This window comes from Neltuma alba, unplaced genomic scaffold (assembly GCF_004799145.2).
Source record: "Neltuma alba isolate B1F8T4 unplaced genomic scaffold, ASM479914v2 tig00011322_pilon, whole genome shotgun sequence".
Taxonomy (NCBI): domain Eukaryota; kingdom Viridiplantae; phylum Streptophyta; class Magnoliopsida; order Fabales; family Fabaceae; genus Neltuma; species Neltuma alba.
Window position 1 is genome coordinate 644,822 of NW_021636029.1, and position 14,093 is coordinate 658,914.

At 35.6% G+C, this 14,093-nt stretch overlaps 4 protein-coding genes across 4 annotated transcripts; all 4 read right to left on the reverse strand.

Annotated features, from left to right (window-relative positions):
- Window positions 1-1,180: 1,180 nt before the first annotated feature.
- On the reverse strand, window positions 1,181-2,812 carry LOC114711890 (GDSL esterase/lipase 4-like). The gene is made up of 5 exons (XM_028896314.1): window positions 2,518-2,812; window positions 2,322-2,443; window positions 1,946-2,173; window positions 1,609-1,852; window positions 1,181-1,497 (listed from the first exon to the last, which is right to left on the reverse strand). The coding sequence occupies exons 1-5, from the start codon at window positions 2,810-2,812 to the stop codon at window positions 1,286-1,288; spliced, it is 1,101 nt and encodes a 366-aa protein (XP_028752147.1). The 3' UTR covers window positions 1,181-1,285.
- Window positions 2,813-3,993: 1,181 nt separating this feature from the next.
- LOC114711848 (GDSL esterase/lipase 1-like) lies at window positions 3,994-5,747 on the reverse strand. The gene is made up of 5 exons (XM_028896276.1): window positions 5,486-5,747; window positions 5,276-5,397; window positions 4,793-5,023; window positions 4,433-4,692; window positions 3,994-4,222 (listed from the first exon to the last, which is right to left on the reverse strand). Exons 1-5 carry the CDS (start codon window positions 5,745-5,747, stop codon window positions 3,994-3,996), a joined length of 1,104 nt encoding a protein of 367 aa, XP_028752109.1.
- Window positions 5,748-6,912: 1,165 nt separating this feature from the next.
- On the reverse strand, window positions 6,913-11,322 carry LOC114711891 (GDSL esterase/lipase 1-like). Its single transcript, XM_028896315.1, has 6 exons — window positions 11,135-11,322; window positions 8,834-8,907; window positions 8,635-8,756; window positions 8,167-8,394; window positions 7,368-7,623; window positions 6,913-7,145 (listed from the first exon to the last, which is right to left on the reverse strand). Exons 1-6 carry the CDS (start codon window positions 11,320-11,322, stop codon window positions 6,913-6,915), a joined length of 1,101 nt encoding a protein of 366 aa, XP_028752148.1.
- A 740-nt stretch (window positions 11,323-12,062) lies between these two features.
- Window positions 12,063-13,874, reverse strand: LOC114711892 (GDSL esterase/lipase 1-like). The gene is made up of 5 exons (XM_028896316.1): window positions 13,607-13,874; window positions 13,408-13,529; window positions 13,060-13,287; window positions 12,523-12,778; window positions 12,063-12,295 (listed from the first exon to the last, which is right to left on the reverse strand). Exons 1-5 carry the CDS (start codon window positions 13,872-13,874, stop codon window positions 12,063-12,065), a joined length of 1,107 nt encoding a protein of 368 aa, XP_028752149.1.
- Window positions 13,875-14,093: the final 219 nt, after the last annotated feature.

Sequence of the window (14,093 nt, forward strand, 5' to 3'; positions counted from 1 at the left end):
ATATATATATATATATATATATATATATCATAATGTAAGGTTCAACCTTGGATGTGCGTTGGTATGAACGTATGCGAGTATGGGGCCACCGAATGTGAGGGCAACACGAGTCTTCAGGCAATCCCAATTGACTTTTGAACATATTTGCGGTGGTCCTTGGATCATGGAGAAATGTTAAGGAATGTATGTTGTGCAATTCTAATGGGGAAATCCAGGTGCACTTGGATCTGGTCATATGAAGGGGGAAAAAACATAAAGATCTTCAAGTATTTTGATCTTTCTGAATTTCTAAAATCTCACAAAATACTGCAAATATGATCCAACAATTATTGCTGCATGTCCTATGACCTTGTATATGATAATTTTCCTACACAGGCTATTAAAAACACAACCTGAGGAGTGATACTAAAGAGGTGTTTAGATATTTCTAAAAGTGCTTTCTAAAAGCACTTTTTTATTTCGTATACAGTAAAATTATTTTTAAAATTTTTGGTTTTTACCCAAACATCTCATAATGAGATCAATACAATAGGTCCCAAGTAAATCCTCTTTTTTGACCATCTTTCTCACGATAATTAAAAAATTAAGAAGATTATATTATATTTAGATTAAGAGTTGAGCCTAAGCTAGATTTAAAAAGTCTCTAATAAAAATACTTTTGTAATATAAGAGAAATGAAGTGGCTTTAAGGAGTATGAGAGGTAAAGAAACATCTATAAGAACTTGTAATTTCTTAGGGATATTTTAAATTTTCAAGTCCTCAGTTGTCTTTTATGTTTTGGCCCAAAAAAAGTCTTTAGTTATCACTTTAGGACCCTGGGAAACATTTCATTTTGTACTTGTGAATCAAAATTTTTTTGATTTAAAAATAATTAATTATTCTGTTGGTAATGGAATGAGCTTTGGGTGCTCACCTTCCAATATATATACACATTAACTTTCAAAAATTAATAAAATATAAAGACAAATAAAAATAAGAAAAAACAAAATTAAATCTGGACGGTGAGCTTTGGGTGCACCCAAACCGCCTCCATATGGATAGGGAGTACGGGGTTTATTTGCAGATTGGTTCCGGGAGAACAATTTGTATCAGCCACCATTTATGGCTGACGCAAACAAATCAAAATCTTCAGATTAGTTCTGCTGAACGTACTCTCCCACATTAGGCCACACACACAATCATACGCACATATTTAGAAGAAGTTCTAAAGAATCCGAAATTGTATCAGTTCAAGTCTGCAACGCGCTGATGATGATTGATGAGTTGAAGCACAAGGCTCAACGCCTATATTGTCTCAACTAGCTCTTTGAGATTGTGAGGCCATGTTTGGTTGCGATTTCCATTCCATACTATGCTTGCAAACTTCTGGTTCACTGTTTCTGTGGGATGAACAGAATCAAAGAACACATACTCACTTGGATCTTTACATGCCCCATAACTCCTTCCTCCTCTGAATGGGCCAACACCAATGCATGCCATCTTCCCTTCCTTCAAACCTATACAAAGTTTATATCAATTCAAATTCAATCACTTCATCTCAACTACTGAAATTACTGATAAAACATAAACCCATGTTCCAATCAAAGAACATGGCCTCCTGCACTCACCATGTCTAGAAGGGAAATTAATCATATCAATGAGAAAGCCGTAGAAATCGCTTGTTGAGTATTTGAAGCCTTTAAGTTGAGTTTCTAGCTTCTGAAGCATTTTAGGAAGCTCCTGGTTATGTAGTTTTGCTAGTGCATTGGCTTCCTCCAAGCAACTATTATTGCTCACTCTCAAGCCGGGTACACAACCAAAAGGAGCCAAATTTGGGACCCAGAACTTCCTTCCTCCTTTCTCATACATTTCCTGTTATGTCAGCAACTCAAACATATTCAAGTTAGTATCTTTTATGATACATTTAGGTCAGTCATGGCTTTCCAAGAGTACATATGTCCTTACTTTGATAACAGACGTGAGGTTTCCAATCACCATTCTGACGTATTTTTGCGGGTATAATTTGATAATGCTGGAATTTAAAGCCAAAGGGAAAATGTAGTCATTGCTTCCTATATTCATAAGATATACAGCTCTTGAAACCAATTCCCTGGCTTCTGCATCACCAAGTTTCCTCCTTAATTTCCCCTCTACATTCTTGAAATGCTCAAGTTGAGTTTTGAGGCATACCACCTGCAAATTAGAATTAGTCATCAGTGTGTTTCTGCTTTTATAGTGTATTCATAATTAAAAGGTCCAAGTTCATATCCACGGCGGCAGGCTTAGTCCATCGATATCAACCAGATTAAACTGTGAAAAACAAAAAAAACAAAAAACATACTGATCCTTGATTAGTCTCAACTAGAATACCAGCTCCACCAGATGCAAAATTGGCTCCGTCAGTATACCGATGATATCCTGGCTGTAGATATGGTGGAATCAGTGGAAGTTCTGCAAACTCAGCTGAAGTGGAGTTACGTTAGTTTTTTCATACATACTAATTCAAGTTCAGGAACACGAGAGTCAATGCTGCTTACTGATAAAATCTGAGACGAGACGGCCATCACTAAATCTACCAGTAGGGTATTTGAAGAAGGTGATCCCATAAGGGCTAGAATTCGCCCTATATTGAGAAGTATTGTTGATGTAGTTGTTGTTTCCTGGATCAGACAGTGAGTCTCCGAAGATAAACGGTGGGGTTTGCCTTTGTTGCAGACATGGAGATGAATCAGCCCAGCACAGTGTAGGGAAGATGAGACACAGTACTGTGCTGCTGAAGAAGAAGAAGAAGAAGAAGAAGAAGCTGATATGATGAGACACGGGTCTTGCCATAATATTCGATCGCATTTACTCACCCCCTCCTCAAACTTCTCAATCTAATGTTCATTAATTATAATTCCCTTCAGTCTCGATGAACTAGAAAGAAAGAAGACTCCCTGGGACCCAGCAATTCAATTTTTCTGTTGCTTTCTGCTACAACATTAGTTTTTAATCATGTCAGATAATCATAAATCCATCACAAAGTAAGGCTCAATCCTGGATTTGTGTTAGTGTGAACGTATGTGAGTATGGCGGCACCGAATATGAAGTCAACACGCGTCTTCTGTCATTTCCACTTGACTTGTGAACATATTTGTGTGTGTAGTGTGAGTGTTGGTCCCTAGAGCGACACAATTTGAACAAATCTCTAGATCATGGAGAAATGTAAGGAATATATGTTGTGCAATTCTAATGGGAAAATCCAGGGGCATTTGGATCTGGTGTGATGAGGGGGGAAAAAAAATGTTCCAAGTATTTTGATCTTTCCGAATTTCCAAAATCTCACAAAATACTGTGAATATGGTCCAACAATTCTTGCTGCGTGTCCTACTGCCTGGTATTTGATAGTTTTCCTACGTGGTTTGATCAATATAAATATAAATATTTTAAAGTAATTTAGTAATTTTCTCAATTTTCTCAAATTGGTTAACTGGATTTTATATTAAGGACTAAAGATAATACCTTGGAGTAAGTACCAAATGAGTCTTTCTGTTTTACCATCTTTCTCATGATAATTAAAAAGTTGAAAAAAAAGTATTTAGATTTAGAGTTGAGCCTGAGCTAAGCTTAAAAAGTCGTTGATGAAAACCTTTTTGTAATATCTGAGAAATGAAGCGGCTTTAAGGAGCATGACATGCGAAGAAGCACCTATGATAACTGGTTCTTGTGATTTTTCCGAGATATTTCAATTATTTAAGTCTTTATGCTGTCTTATATTTTGGCCCAAAAAAAGTCTTTACTTATCAAATTAGGATCGTTGGACAACATTTCATTTTAAAGCAGACTAACTTCTGAATCAAGGCTAAGTCGGACAGGTCAATTTATACGCCTTTTATTCTAAACACGACATAAACTTTGAAATTTTTATTTCATCAATTTACATATACTCCTTTTCCTTTCAGGAACATCCCCATCTCATTCCTTTTCTCTTCTTATCACCAATATTAAGAATAAGAACTCCATATATGGTTGGATCATTGTTGAAATAGTGCTTTCAGATTGTGAAGCCCTGTGATTGTGTGATTTCCATTCCATAGGAATTGGGAAAGAAGCTCATTAGCCCTTTCAGAAGGATGAACTGAGTCAAAGAAGACATATTCACTCGCATTCTTACACAATTCATAATCTTTTGTTAGTCTTTTGCCTCCACAACTGGGATATCCCCTGTAAGGCCCGCTTCCACAGCATGCCTCACTCCCTTCTCTGAAACCTTCACAACAAATTAACCCAAAAACATTGGAATTATAATATTTGGATTTCAACTGTGAAACCTGAAACTTAATTTTGGTTGGAGAGTTATTGATAAAAAGGATCAAACTCTAGACCACTTAGTAAATGATATTCTGATATGTGCCAAAATGCTTTCTAACTTTAATACTTTGAACTTGTTGAAGGCTCGGGAATAGTTTGAACCTCCCATACTTTGAAGGGTGACTTATCACATCAAAAACTGAATCATAGAAATTGTAAAGTGAATATTTGAATCCTTTAAGTCGTTTCTCCAACTTGGGAAGCTCTACAGAAAGTGCAGTGTTATGCAGCTTCACTAGCGCTGAAACTTCTTCTCTGCAGAGACCTTCACCTCCATTCACTAGTACCCTGACCAGCGGAGTACAACCCAAAGGTCCCACGTTAAGAAACCCAAATTTCCTCCCTCCTTGCTTGTGTATTTCCTGGTAATCACAGATTGCAAAAGCAATTAGAAAGGTGCAGCACTAAACACAGCTTAAGAGAACTCTGAGCATTGACCATTTCAGAAGTTTTTTTACACACTTTGATCACAGTCGTCAGATTTCCAAGGACCATGTCCACATATTTTTCAGGAGAGTATGAAGCAATGACACTGGAGTTCTCCATCAAAGGACCCAAATAATCATTGCTTCCAATGCTGATCAAGTAGACAGCTCTGGCCAGTAGGCTTTTGGTTTCTGCATCTTGTAGTTTCTGCCGCAGAACCTTGATCACTCTCTTGAAATAACTTAGTTGAGTTTTTAGGTCTATCACCTGAAAAAAAAAAATCAGCCATACTATTAAACTCTGTGTGTGTGTGTGTGTGTGTGTGTGTGTGACAGATCTAGCGTATTATGAAGAGATATAAATTAAACACAAAAAGCAATGCAAATTTACCTATATAGTAGAATCTACTTATGACAAGCTTACATGTCAATTTCAATTTATGATTGATTTCATCTTTCTATATAGTTGAAAAAATTATGTCAGAATCATTTTAGCTAAAAAGCCCAAGCTATAACATACCCTTCCTTGATTAGTTTCAACTAAGGCCCCAGAACCGGCTGATGCAAAATTGACCCCATCAATATATTCATGATTACCAGGAAACAGATATGGTTGGATTAATGGCAATTTAGCATACTCAGCTGCAATGAAAACTCTCGGATTGTTAATAGTATAGAGGAGAAAAGTTTAGATATTGAAGTCAAACTCACAAACATTCAGAATTCTTACCAATGAAATCTGGAATAACACGCCCATCAGAATATCTGCCAGAAGGGTACTTGAAGAAGTTTTCCCCATACGGTGCATAATTTGCCTGATCAGTTGTGTTGATGTAATTATTGTTTCCAACATCAAATAGTGAGTCTCCAAATACAAACAAAGGATTGTGTTGTCTTGGAAGGCATATTTTGGCAAGGCAGCTGTTTGGAATAAGTATGATATTACTTGCACAGAAAAGTAAGAAACAGAAACAGAATCTCAGACTTGCCATCTCAGTTTCTCTTCACTTAATGGTTGCAAATTCTGGTGATAAAAGACTATACTTGAGGATAAGAAACTTAAACAAGTGGGTTGTTAGCTTTAACCTTCGATATTCTGAGAATTCAGAATATGTCTGAGATAATAACATGTACACTTGCGTATTAAATGAATGGCTTGACTATTGCAAATCCAACCTATGTGTCTGTGACAGAAATATTTTTCAGAGTGATGATCGAGGCACCAAGGCATACCTGGAGAAATCTTAGTGACGAGGCATTTTAAATAATGCATCATAAAAATGGTATTTATTCTAGTTTATTATGTCATTATCCTTGAATCCGTCATGCATATTGACAAGACTTATTTTTAATTCATTTTATCTATAATTATTTGGAAAAGACTTCATTGTTCTCAATTCAAAACTCTGGAGTTTAGATACCCTTTTGTTATCATTTCGAAGTCAACTTTCATTATCTAATTTCCAACTTCAAAATAAAACTTAAATAGTCCAAACCCTTAAGTTAAACCTTGGATCAAAACTAGGGATTGAATATGCTTACAGTCAATGACAGATGACCTTGGAATTGGACAGGAATAGAGCACGTCGGCGGGAGAGGTGGTATTAAAAGGGCGTTCAAGTCATTTCATTCGGACCATATAATGACCAAAAAACGAGAAAATGTTTGGGTTTTTAGTGGCATTTCGAAATGTTGAGACTTAGTTGTAATTGAATTGGTCCTTTAGGACCTAATTGTCATTGCCCCTATTTAATATCCTACTTCAATACAAAACTTAATTAGTCCAAACCCATAAAGTAAACCTTGGATTAAAACCTGCCGATTGAATATACTAATAGTCAATGATAGATGATAAGTTTTAAATTTCTGTTTTTGAAAGTTGTTATTTTGGATTTTTCTTGGTACCAATGACTTAGAGCCTGGATTTTGTTACACGAGAACCTAATTTTCCACATATTCTCCAATGATTTATTTCTCTCCCATATACTTTCGGTAAATCAAACTTTCAAAATATCCAAAAAGAATAGAAAGTACAGGTAAACCATATCAGAAACTTCTGCTAAATGCTAGGTTTCAGTGTCTCTTCCCGTGTAACACATGTAGTATCAACTGGTAACATAAACTGCATCCATCTATATTTTGACACTAAGGAAGTGCTCAAATCTCTAATAAGGCTTTGAGATTGTAGGGACCACTGCCCTTTCCGTCCCACATCAATTTTGAGAGTTTCTGGTTGACCTTTTCTGTGGGATGAGAAGAGTCAAAGAACACATAATCACCAACATTATCGCATAACTTGTAGTCTTCTATTCCTTCTATCTTCAATCCACAATTTGAAGTTCCTCTGTAGGGACCACTGCCACAGCATGCCACATTCCCTTCCTTAAAACCTTGTCAGAGAAAATGAAGAAATCTACGTGGTTAAGAACAAAGATGAATGCAAAAATGTAAAATATGACAAAATAATTTACCACAAGATAAGACACTGTGAAACCCATGGTTACACGTAGGTTTTCAATATATATATATATATTTTTTTTAACATATAGTGGGAGAGAATCATCATCCTTCATGAGAATAGAGGCAGAGGTAGTGAGAAGGCAAGGACATACCATATTTGAAAGGGTTATCCATTAGTTCTGTTAGAAATGTGAAGTAATCAGTGAGTCCATACTTAAACCCTTGGAGCTCATTCCCAAGCTTTATCAGCATCTTGTAAAGTTGCTTGTTGTGTAGTTTTGCTATTTTTGTAGCTTCTTCGATGCAGTCACCTGCAGCTCCACCTCTTAGTACCCTCATAACTGGTAAACAACCCAAAGGGCCTGCATTACGAATCCCAAATCTTCTTCCTCCTACGTTATATATGTCCTGTGCATCACAGTCAGTAACTTATTAAAAAATATCTTTTGGATTAATTATATTATAGAGTTAAAAAACTATTGCTTTAGTCCTTCTTCAATCTGTTTAGGCTTCGAAGGATAACAATTATCAGATCAGTACCTCAAACATTTGGAGAAGCACATCAATTTGATCATCATAAGTTCTGTTCTCCTCAAGTTAAGAGAGTTACTCAAATGATTTAGTAGCATCTAGATGCTTGCCAACAAAATCATAGTGGTTTAATAACCACTTCATTTTTCTAAAAAGAAATATTAGCCACATTTCTCAGGTCCTTGCACGTAGTCTAAAGTGGGGGGCACTATTCCTACTTATAAATAATATGACTTGTTATAAATTTTATTATATTTTAGTGACAAGCATCAACTAACTTTCTATATTGAAGAATATCAATTTCTATAGGTAAAAATGAAGTTAACAGAACTCATACATATCATCAGAATAAGTAAATATATAATTTTTAAGGACCAAAATGATAGTAAACTCTTCGTTTCAATCTGAAACTTCTCTTACTTTGATAGCAGAAGAAATGTTGCCAATCACCATATTCACATAATCTTGGTGAGAATTTGACCAAAGCACAGTTAAATTTGTAATGTAAATTGCATAATCATTGACCCCAGTACTAATCAAGTGGACAGAGCTTGAGATCAATGTTTGAGCTGCTTCATCTCCTAGTTCCTCCCTCAATAGCCTGTGAACCTTCTTGTAATATCTTACCTGTGTTTTCAGGTCCAAAACCTGAAGAATCACACAATTAATCAGATCACAGCAAAACTATCCGTAGTGAAGAGTATTAGGTAGTGATATTAAGGTGTGCTAATTTCCATCTGATGTAAGGAAAAAGTGACCATTTGAATGTGTTTAAATCTCAAAAATCATTAAAAAAGAACAGTTGACTATGTCTTTTTTGGCGGTACTCATCTGAGATCTTCATGTATAATAAATGGATTGATAGATAAAAAAATAAATGCCACATACAGATCCTTGACGAGTTTCCGAAAGAGCTCCAGATCCTGCTGATGCAAAGTTTGCTCCATCAGTATATCTATGGTGGCCAGGATGAAGATATGGTTTTATCAAAGGCAATTTTCCATACTCAGCTGCCAAAAGAGAATAAATAGATCAATAAATAGATAAGATGAAATCAGACAAAACATCATAAATATGGTCAGTTTACCTATGAAGTCTGGAACTAAACGACCATCTGAAAATCTTCCAGAAGGGTACTTGAAGAAGGTCTGTCCGTAAGGCCAATGATTTGCGCTAAAGGCAGAAAGAGAACCGTTGATATAGTTGATGTTGCCAGCATCATATTCACCATCTCCAAAAACATACAAAGCAATATGTTTTTGTCGCAGACAGATGTCTCCTAGGCTGATTCTGGGGAAGCAGATGCTTCGGCAGATAAGCAAGAAGCAAAAGTACTGAAACCTTAGATTTGACATGTTGGAAATACTTCACTTGTCCAATTACTAGGGAGAAACCTGATAGTTTCATGTGTGTGAGTGTGTGAGCATCTATGGTAATGCTGTACTTCACATATTTATATTGGAAAGTTAGCTCCTATGACATCAATTAACAAAGATACAAATGGTTGGCCTTAACAAAGATATAAATGACTGGCTAGTGATTTTGTAACCTAGTGGTATGAAAGCTTTGTGTGAGTGAAAGATTATAAGTTTAATTCTACTTATAATATCAACCTGTTAATACGAGTTTAATTCTACTTATAACCTCACGTCGTTAGAGCCTACCCTTTAATTAAAAAATAATTTTTTTTTAAAAAAAAAGGCTAAACAAATGATATTTGGGCCTCATGGTCAGATTGTTGTAGTCTTTGGGACAATAAAAGAAAGCATGTTTTCTCTTCAAAATCTCTTCACTTTTGAAACGATAACTTTGGGGAGAATTTCATTTTTCATCATGTTTTCTGACCATCTTATTTTCCTTTGCTATTCAAATAGGGAAAAGTACATTCTTCCTTTTCTTTTCTCTTCCCGACTTCCCCTTTTTTTCCCATCAAAACATAACTTTAAGTACCAAGCTAATTTTGGCACCCCTCGTTCAAAAACAAATAAGGCTGCCTTCTATTTCTCACAGGAATCCATTTTTGCCTCTCTAGCCTCTGTTACATAAATAATATTTACCGTAATACAGTTAATTCATATTCCGTTTGGCATAAAAGTTTGCAAATTACTAGTATTATGTGTGTGAGAAAACAAAAAGAGGGAAGGTGGCAAACTGTTTGTACGCAAAGTCTGCAAATGATAGGATTCAAGCGTCCCACAAAAAGGTGACGACTGGCTACACTGCAGCTATAGATTGATGCAGATCATATAATTGTTTTAATTATTATCAATCGTCTTCAGTAATTCAGATCTTCAATATCGCATTCAATGAGAAAGAGCTCAGCCATAGAGATTAGAAGATCAGAAGAGGTAGATGATATATGCGAGGAATAAGAACCCGCATGAAGAACCTAAAACTTATAAAATTAATGCTTAAAGATCCTTGAACTTAAAATTCTTCTCAATAGTTTCAAGAATAAGTATCACAAGCTAGCACTTGTCAAAGTTATTACTTATGTTTCTCAAGGTTACAAACTGGTGTTCTTGATGTTGAAAGGGTATTTTGAACTTGCCATATCAAAAAAAGTAAAGCTGTTTTAAGGATTGCCTGAGATAACTTTAACAGGCATCTATAATAATTTGTTCTTTATGATTTTCATATGTATTTTAGTTCTTAAAGTCCGTTGTTGTCAATTTTAGCAATTTCGGGTTGTCAGAGTTCATTTTGCGGGAGACTAATTTATGAATCAAAATCATAAGCAAGATATGAAGAGATTAACACCTACCATAGTTTGAAGGGTGATTTATCACTTCAAGGCCTAAATGGTATAAATTGGTAAGTGAATATTTGAATCCTTCAACCTGTTTCTCCAACTTCTGAAGCTCAACAGAAAGTGCCGTGTTATGCAGCTTCATGAGACTCCTCTGCAGGGACCTTCACTTCCATTCACAAGCACCCTAACCAGTGGAGCAAAAGCCAGAGGTCCCAAGTAAAAACAAAAACAAAAAAAAAACACACAAATTTCCTCCCTACTTGCTGGTATATTTCCTACAAATCACGGAGTGAAAAAGCAATTAGAAGGTACAACACCTAGCACAACATTACAACTCTGAATATTGAGTACTTCAGAATGAATTTACGTACTTTGATCACGTTTGTAAGATTACCAATGACGATGTCCACATACAAAAGACCTGAATGATCATTGCTTCCAATGTTTATTAAGGGGACAGCCCCGGCCAGCATGCTTTTGGCTTCTTCATCTTCTAGTTTCTCACTTGGAACCCTGATCACTCTCTTGAAATTAAGCTGTGTTTTTACTTTTTAGGTTTATCACCTGAAATCTGGAATAACTCGCCCATCAGAATATCTGCCAGAAGCTTACTTGAACAAATTTTCCCTATATGGTGCATAATTTGCCTGATCATTGGTGTTAAAATAATTGTCGTTTCCAACATCAAATAGTGAATCTTCAAATGCCGAAAAAGCATCGTGTTGTCTTGGAAGGCAGATTTTGGCAACAGAGTTATTTGAAACAAGTATAATAATACTTGCATAGAGAAGTAAAAATAAGAAATGGAATCTCAGATTTGCCATCTCTGTTTCAATTCACTTAATGGTTTCAACTTCTGTTAATAGAGACTCCTGAAACATTCTTGAGGATCAGAAACTTAAACTAGAGGGTATTTGGTTTCAATCTTGAATATTCTTTAGAGTTTAGAATATGCTTCTTGAAAATACACAAGTCTCAGATGATAACATGTACACTTACGTATCAAATGAATGCCTTGACTATTGAAATTCAACCTATGTGTATGTGACAAGTATTTTTTTCTGACCTCAAACTTGAAACTTGGGCACCAAGTATAGACATATCTGCAGAAATCCTAGTGATAGGGCATTCTAAAGAAACACATACGAGAACCGATATTATTCTAGTTTATTGAAACATTATCTTTGAATACGTCACAAAGCTTACTTTTCCAATTAATTTTATCTATGAATATTTGGCGAAGAGCTCATTATTCTCGATTCAAAACTGAGTTTAGAAGCATATTTCGAAAACCAGTTTTCATTATTTAATATCCAACTTAAATACAAAAATCAATTAGTACAAACCCTGGCATCAAAATAAGGAATTGAATATACTTATAGTCATTGACAGATAACAAGTTTTAATATTCTGGTTTCGTTACAGAAGAGAAAATTAATTTTCTACATATCACTTCTCCAATGCTTTATTTCTTTCCAATATTTTTGGAAGAACAACATTCCAAAATATCCAACCAGAAGAGAAAGCATAGGCACATAATATCAGAAAGTATAGTGTTGGGGGCTCAAAGCTCAAATAACGCTTTGAGATTGTAGGGACCACTGCCCTTCCCATCCCACATTAATTTTGAGAGCTTCTGGTTGACTTTTTCTGTGGGATGAGAATAATCAAAGAACACATAATCATTAACGTTAGCACATAACTTGTGGTCTTCTATTCCTTCAATCTTCAATCCACAGTTTGGAATTCCTCTGTAGGGACCACTGCCACAGCAGGCCACATTCCCTTCCTTGAAACCTTGTAAGAAAAAAAAATTAAAGAAATCCACGTGGTTAAGAACAAAGATGAATGCAAAACTGTAAGGTTCTGTTTACTTCATAGAAAACTAAAACATGACAAATAAGATTTACCACAAGATACTGTGAAACCTTGGTTTTCAATGATTTTTTATTGACATACGAGGGGAGAGGATCATTATCTTTTATAATAATAGAAGCAGAAGTAGTGAGAAGGCAAGGACATACCATATTTGAATGGGTTATTCATTAGTTCTGTTAGAAATGTGAAGTAATCGGTGAGTTCATACTTAAACCCTTGGAGCTCATTCCCAAGCTTTATCAGCATCTTGTAAAGTTGGTTGTTGTGTAGTTTTACTATTTTTGTAGCTTCTTCAACGCAGTCACCTGCAGCTCCACCTTTTAGTACCCTCATTGATGGTGAACATCCCAAAGGGCCCACGTTACGAATGCCAAACTTTCTTCCTCCCATGTTATATATGTCCTGCACATCACATTTCGTAACTATTAAAATCTATGTTGGCGAACATCACATTTCGTAACTTTTAAAATATATCTTGTGGAACATCACATTTCGTAACTTTTAAAATATATCTTGTGGATTAATTATAGAGTCAACAAATTTTCTATGCTAAGGAATATCAATTTACATAGGTAAATATGAAGTTAACAGAACTCATATGTACGATCAGACTGAGTAGATTTATATTTTTCAGGAACCAAAATGATAGCCAACTCTTCATCTCAATCCGAAATTTCTGCTACCTGGATAGCAGAAGAAATGTTGCCAATCACCATGCTCACGTAATCTTGGTGAGAGTTTGACCAAAGCACAGTCGAATTTGTAATGTAAACTGCATAATCATTGGCCCCAGTACTAATCAAGTGGACAGATCTTGAGACTAATGATTGAGCTGCTTCATCTCCTAGTTCCTCCCTCAGTAGCATGTGAACCTTTTTGTAATAGATTACCTGAGTTTTCAGGTCCAATACCTGAAGAACAACACAAACAATCAGATTGCAGTAAAACTATTTTGAAAGAAAAAGATAACATTTTTGCAGTACCAGGATCATCTGGCATCTTCATAAGATAAATAAATAAATGTCACATACAGATCCTTGGCGAGTTTCTGAAAGAGCTCCAGCCCCTGCTGATGCAAAGTTTGCTCCATCAGTATAAAAACGGTAGCCAGGATGAAGATATGGTTTTATCAAAGGCAATTTCCCATACTCAGCTGCCAAAAGAGAATAAATAAATCAATGAATAGGTAAGATGAAATCAGACAAAACATTATAAATACTGTCAGTTTACCTATGAAGTCTGGAACTAAACGACCATCTGAAAATCTTCCAGAAGGGAACTTGAAGAAGGTTTGTCCGTAAGGCCAATGATTAGCTCTAAAGGCAGAAAGAGAACCGTTGATGTAGTTCATGTTGCCAGCATCATGCCCAGAATCTCCAAAAACATACAAAGCAACATGTTTTGGCCGCAGACAGGTGTCTCCTAGGCTGTTTCTGGGGCAGCAGAGGATTACGCAGATGAGCAAGAAGCAAAAGTACTGAAACCTTAGATTTGACATGTTGGATATACTTCACTTGTCCGAGTACGAGGGAGAAACCTGATAGTTTTATGTGTGTGAGCATCTATGGCAAGGTTGAATTTCAAGTATTTATATTGAAAAGTTTGTTCCTATGACATCAATTAACAGAGAGATGGGAATGATTGATTTTTTTTTTTTAAAGCTAAATAAAGTATATTTGAGCCCCATGCTTAGATTATTGTAGTTTTGGGGCAATTC

Excerpts from the sequence above, each read along its gene's own strand:
- LOC114711891 (XM_028896315.1), bottom strand. The coding sequence starts at position 11,322 with ATGGCAAATCTGAGATTCCATTTCTTATTTTTACTTCTCTATGCAAGT. Across the intron at positions 8,757-8,833 it reads TTTAGTTCCAGACTTCATAG|CTGAGTATGGAAAATTGCCT; the intron begins GTAAACTGACCA and ends CTCTTTTGGCAG. Across the intron at positions 8,395-8,634 it reads CGGAAACTCGTCAAGGATCT|GTTTTGGACCTGAAAACACA; the intron begins GTATGTGGCATT and ends GTGATTCTTCAG.
- LOC114711890 (XM_028896314.1), bottom strand. The coding sequence starts at position 2,812 with ATGGCAAGACCCGTGTCTCATCATATCAGCTTCTTCTTCTTCTTCTTC. Across the intron at positions 2,174-2,321 it reads TTGAGACTAATCAAGGATCA|GTGGTATGCCTCAAAACTCA; the intron begins GTATGTTTTTTG and ends TCTAATTTGCAG. Across the intron at positions 1,498-1,608 it reads TAATTTCCCTTCTAGACATG|GTTTGAAGGAAGGGAAGATG; the intron begins GTGAGTGCAGGA and ends AACTTTGTATAG.
- LOC114711848 (XM_028896276.1), bottom strand. The coding sequence starts at position 5,747 with ATGGCAAGTCTGAGATTCTGTTTCTGTTTCTTACTTTTCTGTGCAAGT. Across the intron at positions 5,398-5,485 it reads TGTTATTCCAGATTTCATTG|CTGAGTATGCTAAATTGCCA; the intron begins GTAAGAATTCTG and ends TTTTCATTGCAG. Across the intron at positions 4,693-4,792 it reads ATCTGACGACTGTGATCAAA|GAAATACACAAGCAAGGAGG; the intron begins GTGTGTAAAAAA and ends TGTGATTACCAG.
- LOC114711892 (XM_028896316.1), bottom strand. The coding sequence starts at position 13,874 with ATGTCAAATCTAAGGTTTCAGTACTTTTGCTTCTTGCTCATCTGCGTA. Across the intron at positions 13,530-13,606 it reads TTTAGTTCCAGACTTCATAG|CTGAGTATGGGAAATTGCCT; the intron begins GTAAACTGACAG and ends CTCTTTTGGCAG. Across the intron at positions 13,288-13,407 it reads CAGAAACTCGCCAAGGATCT|GTATTGGACCTGAAAACTCA; the intron begins GTATGTGACATT and ends GTTGTTCTTCAG.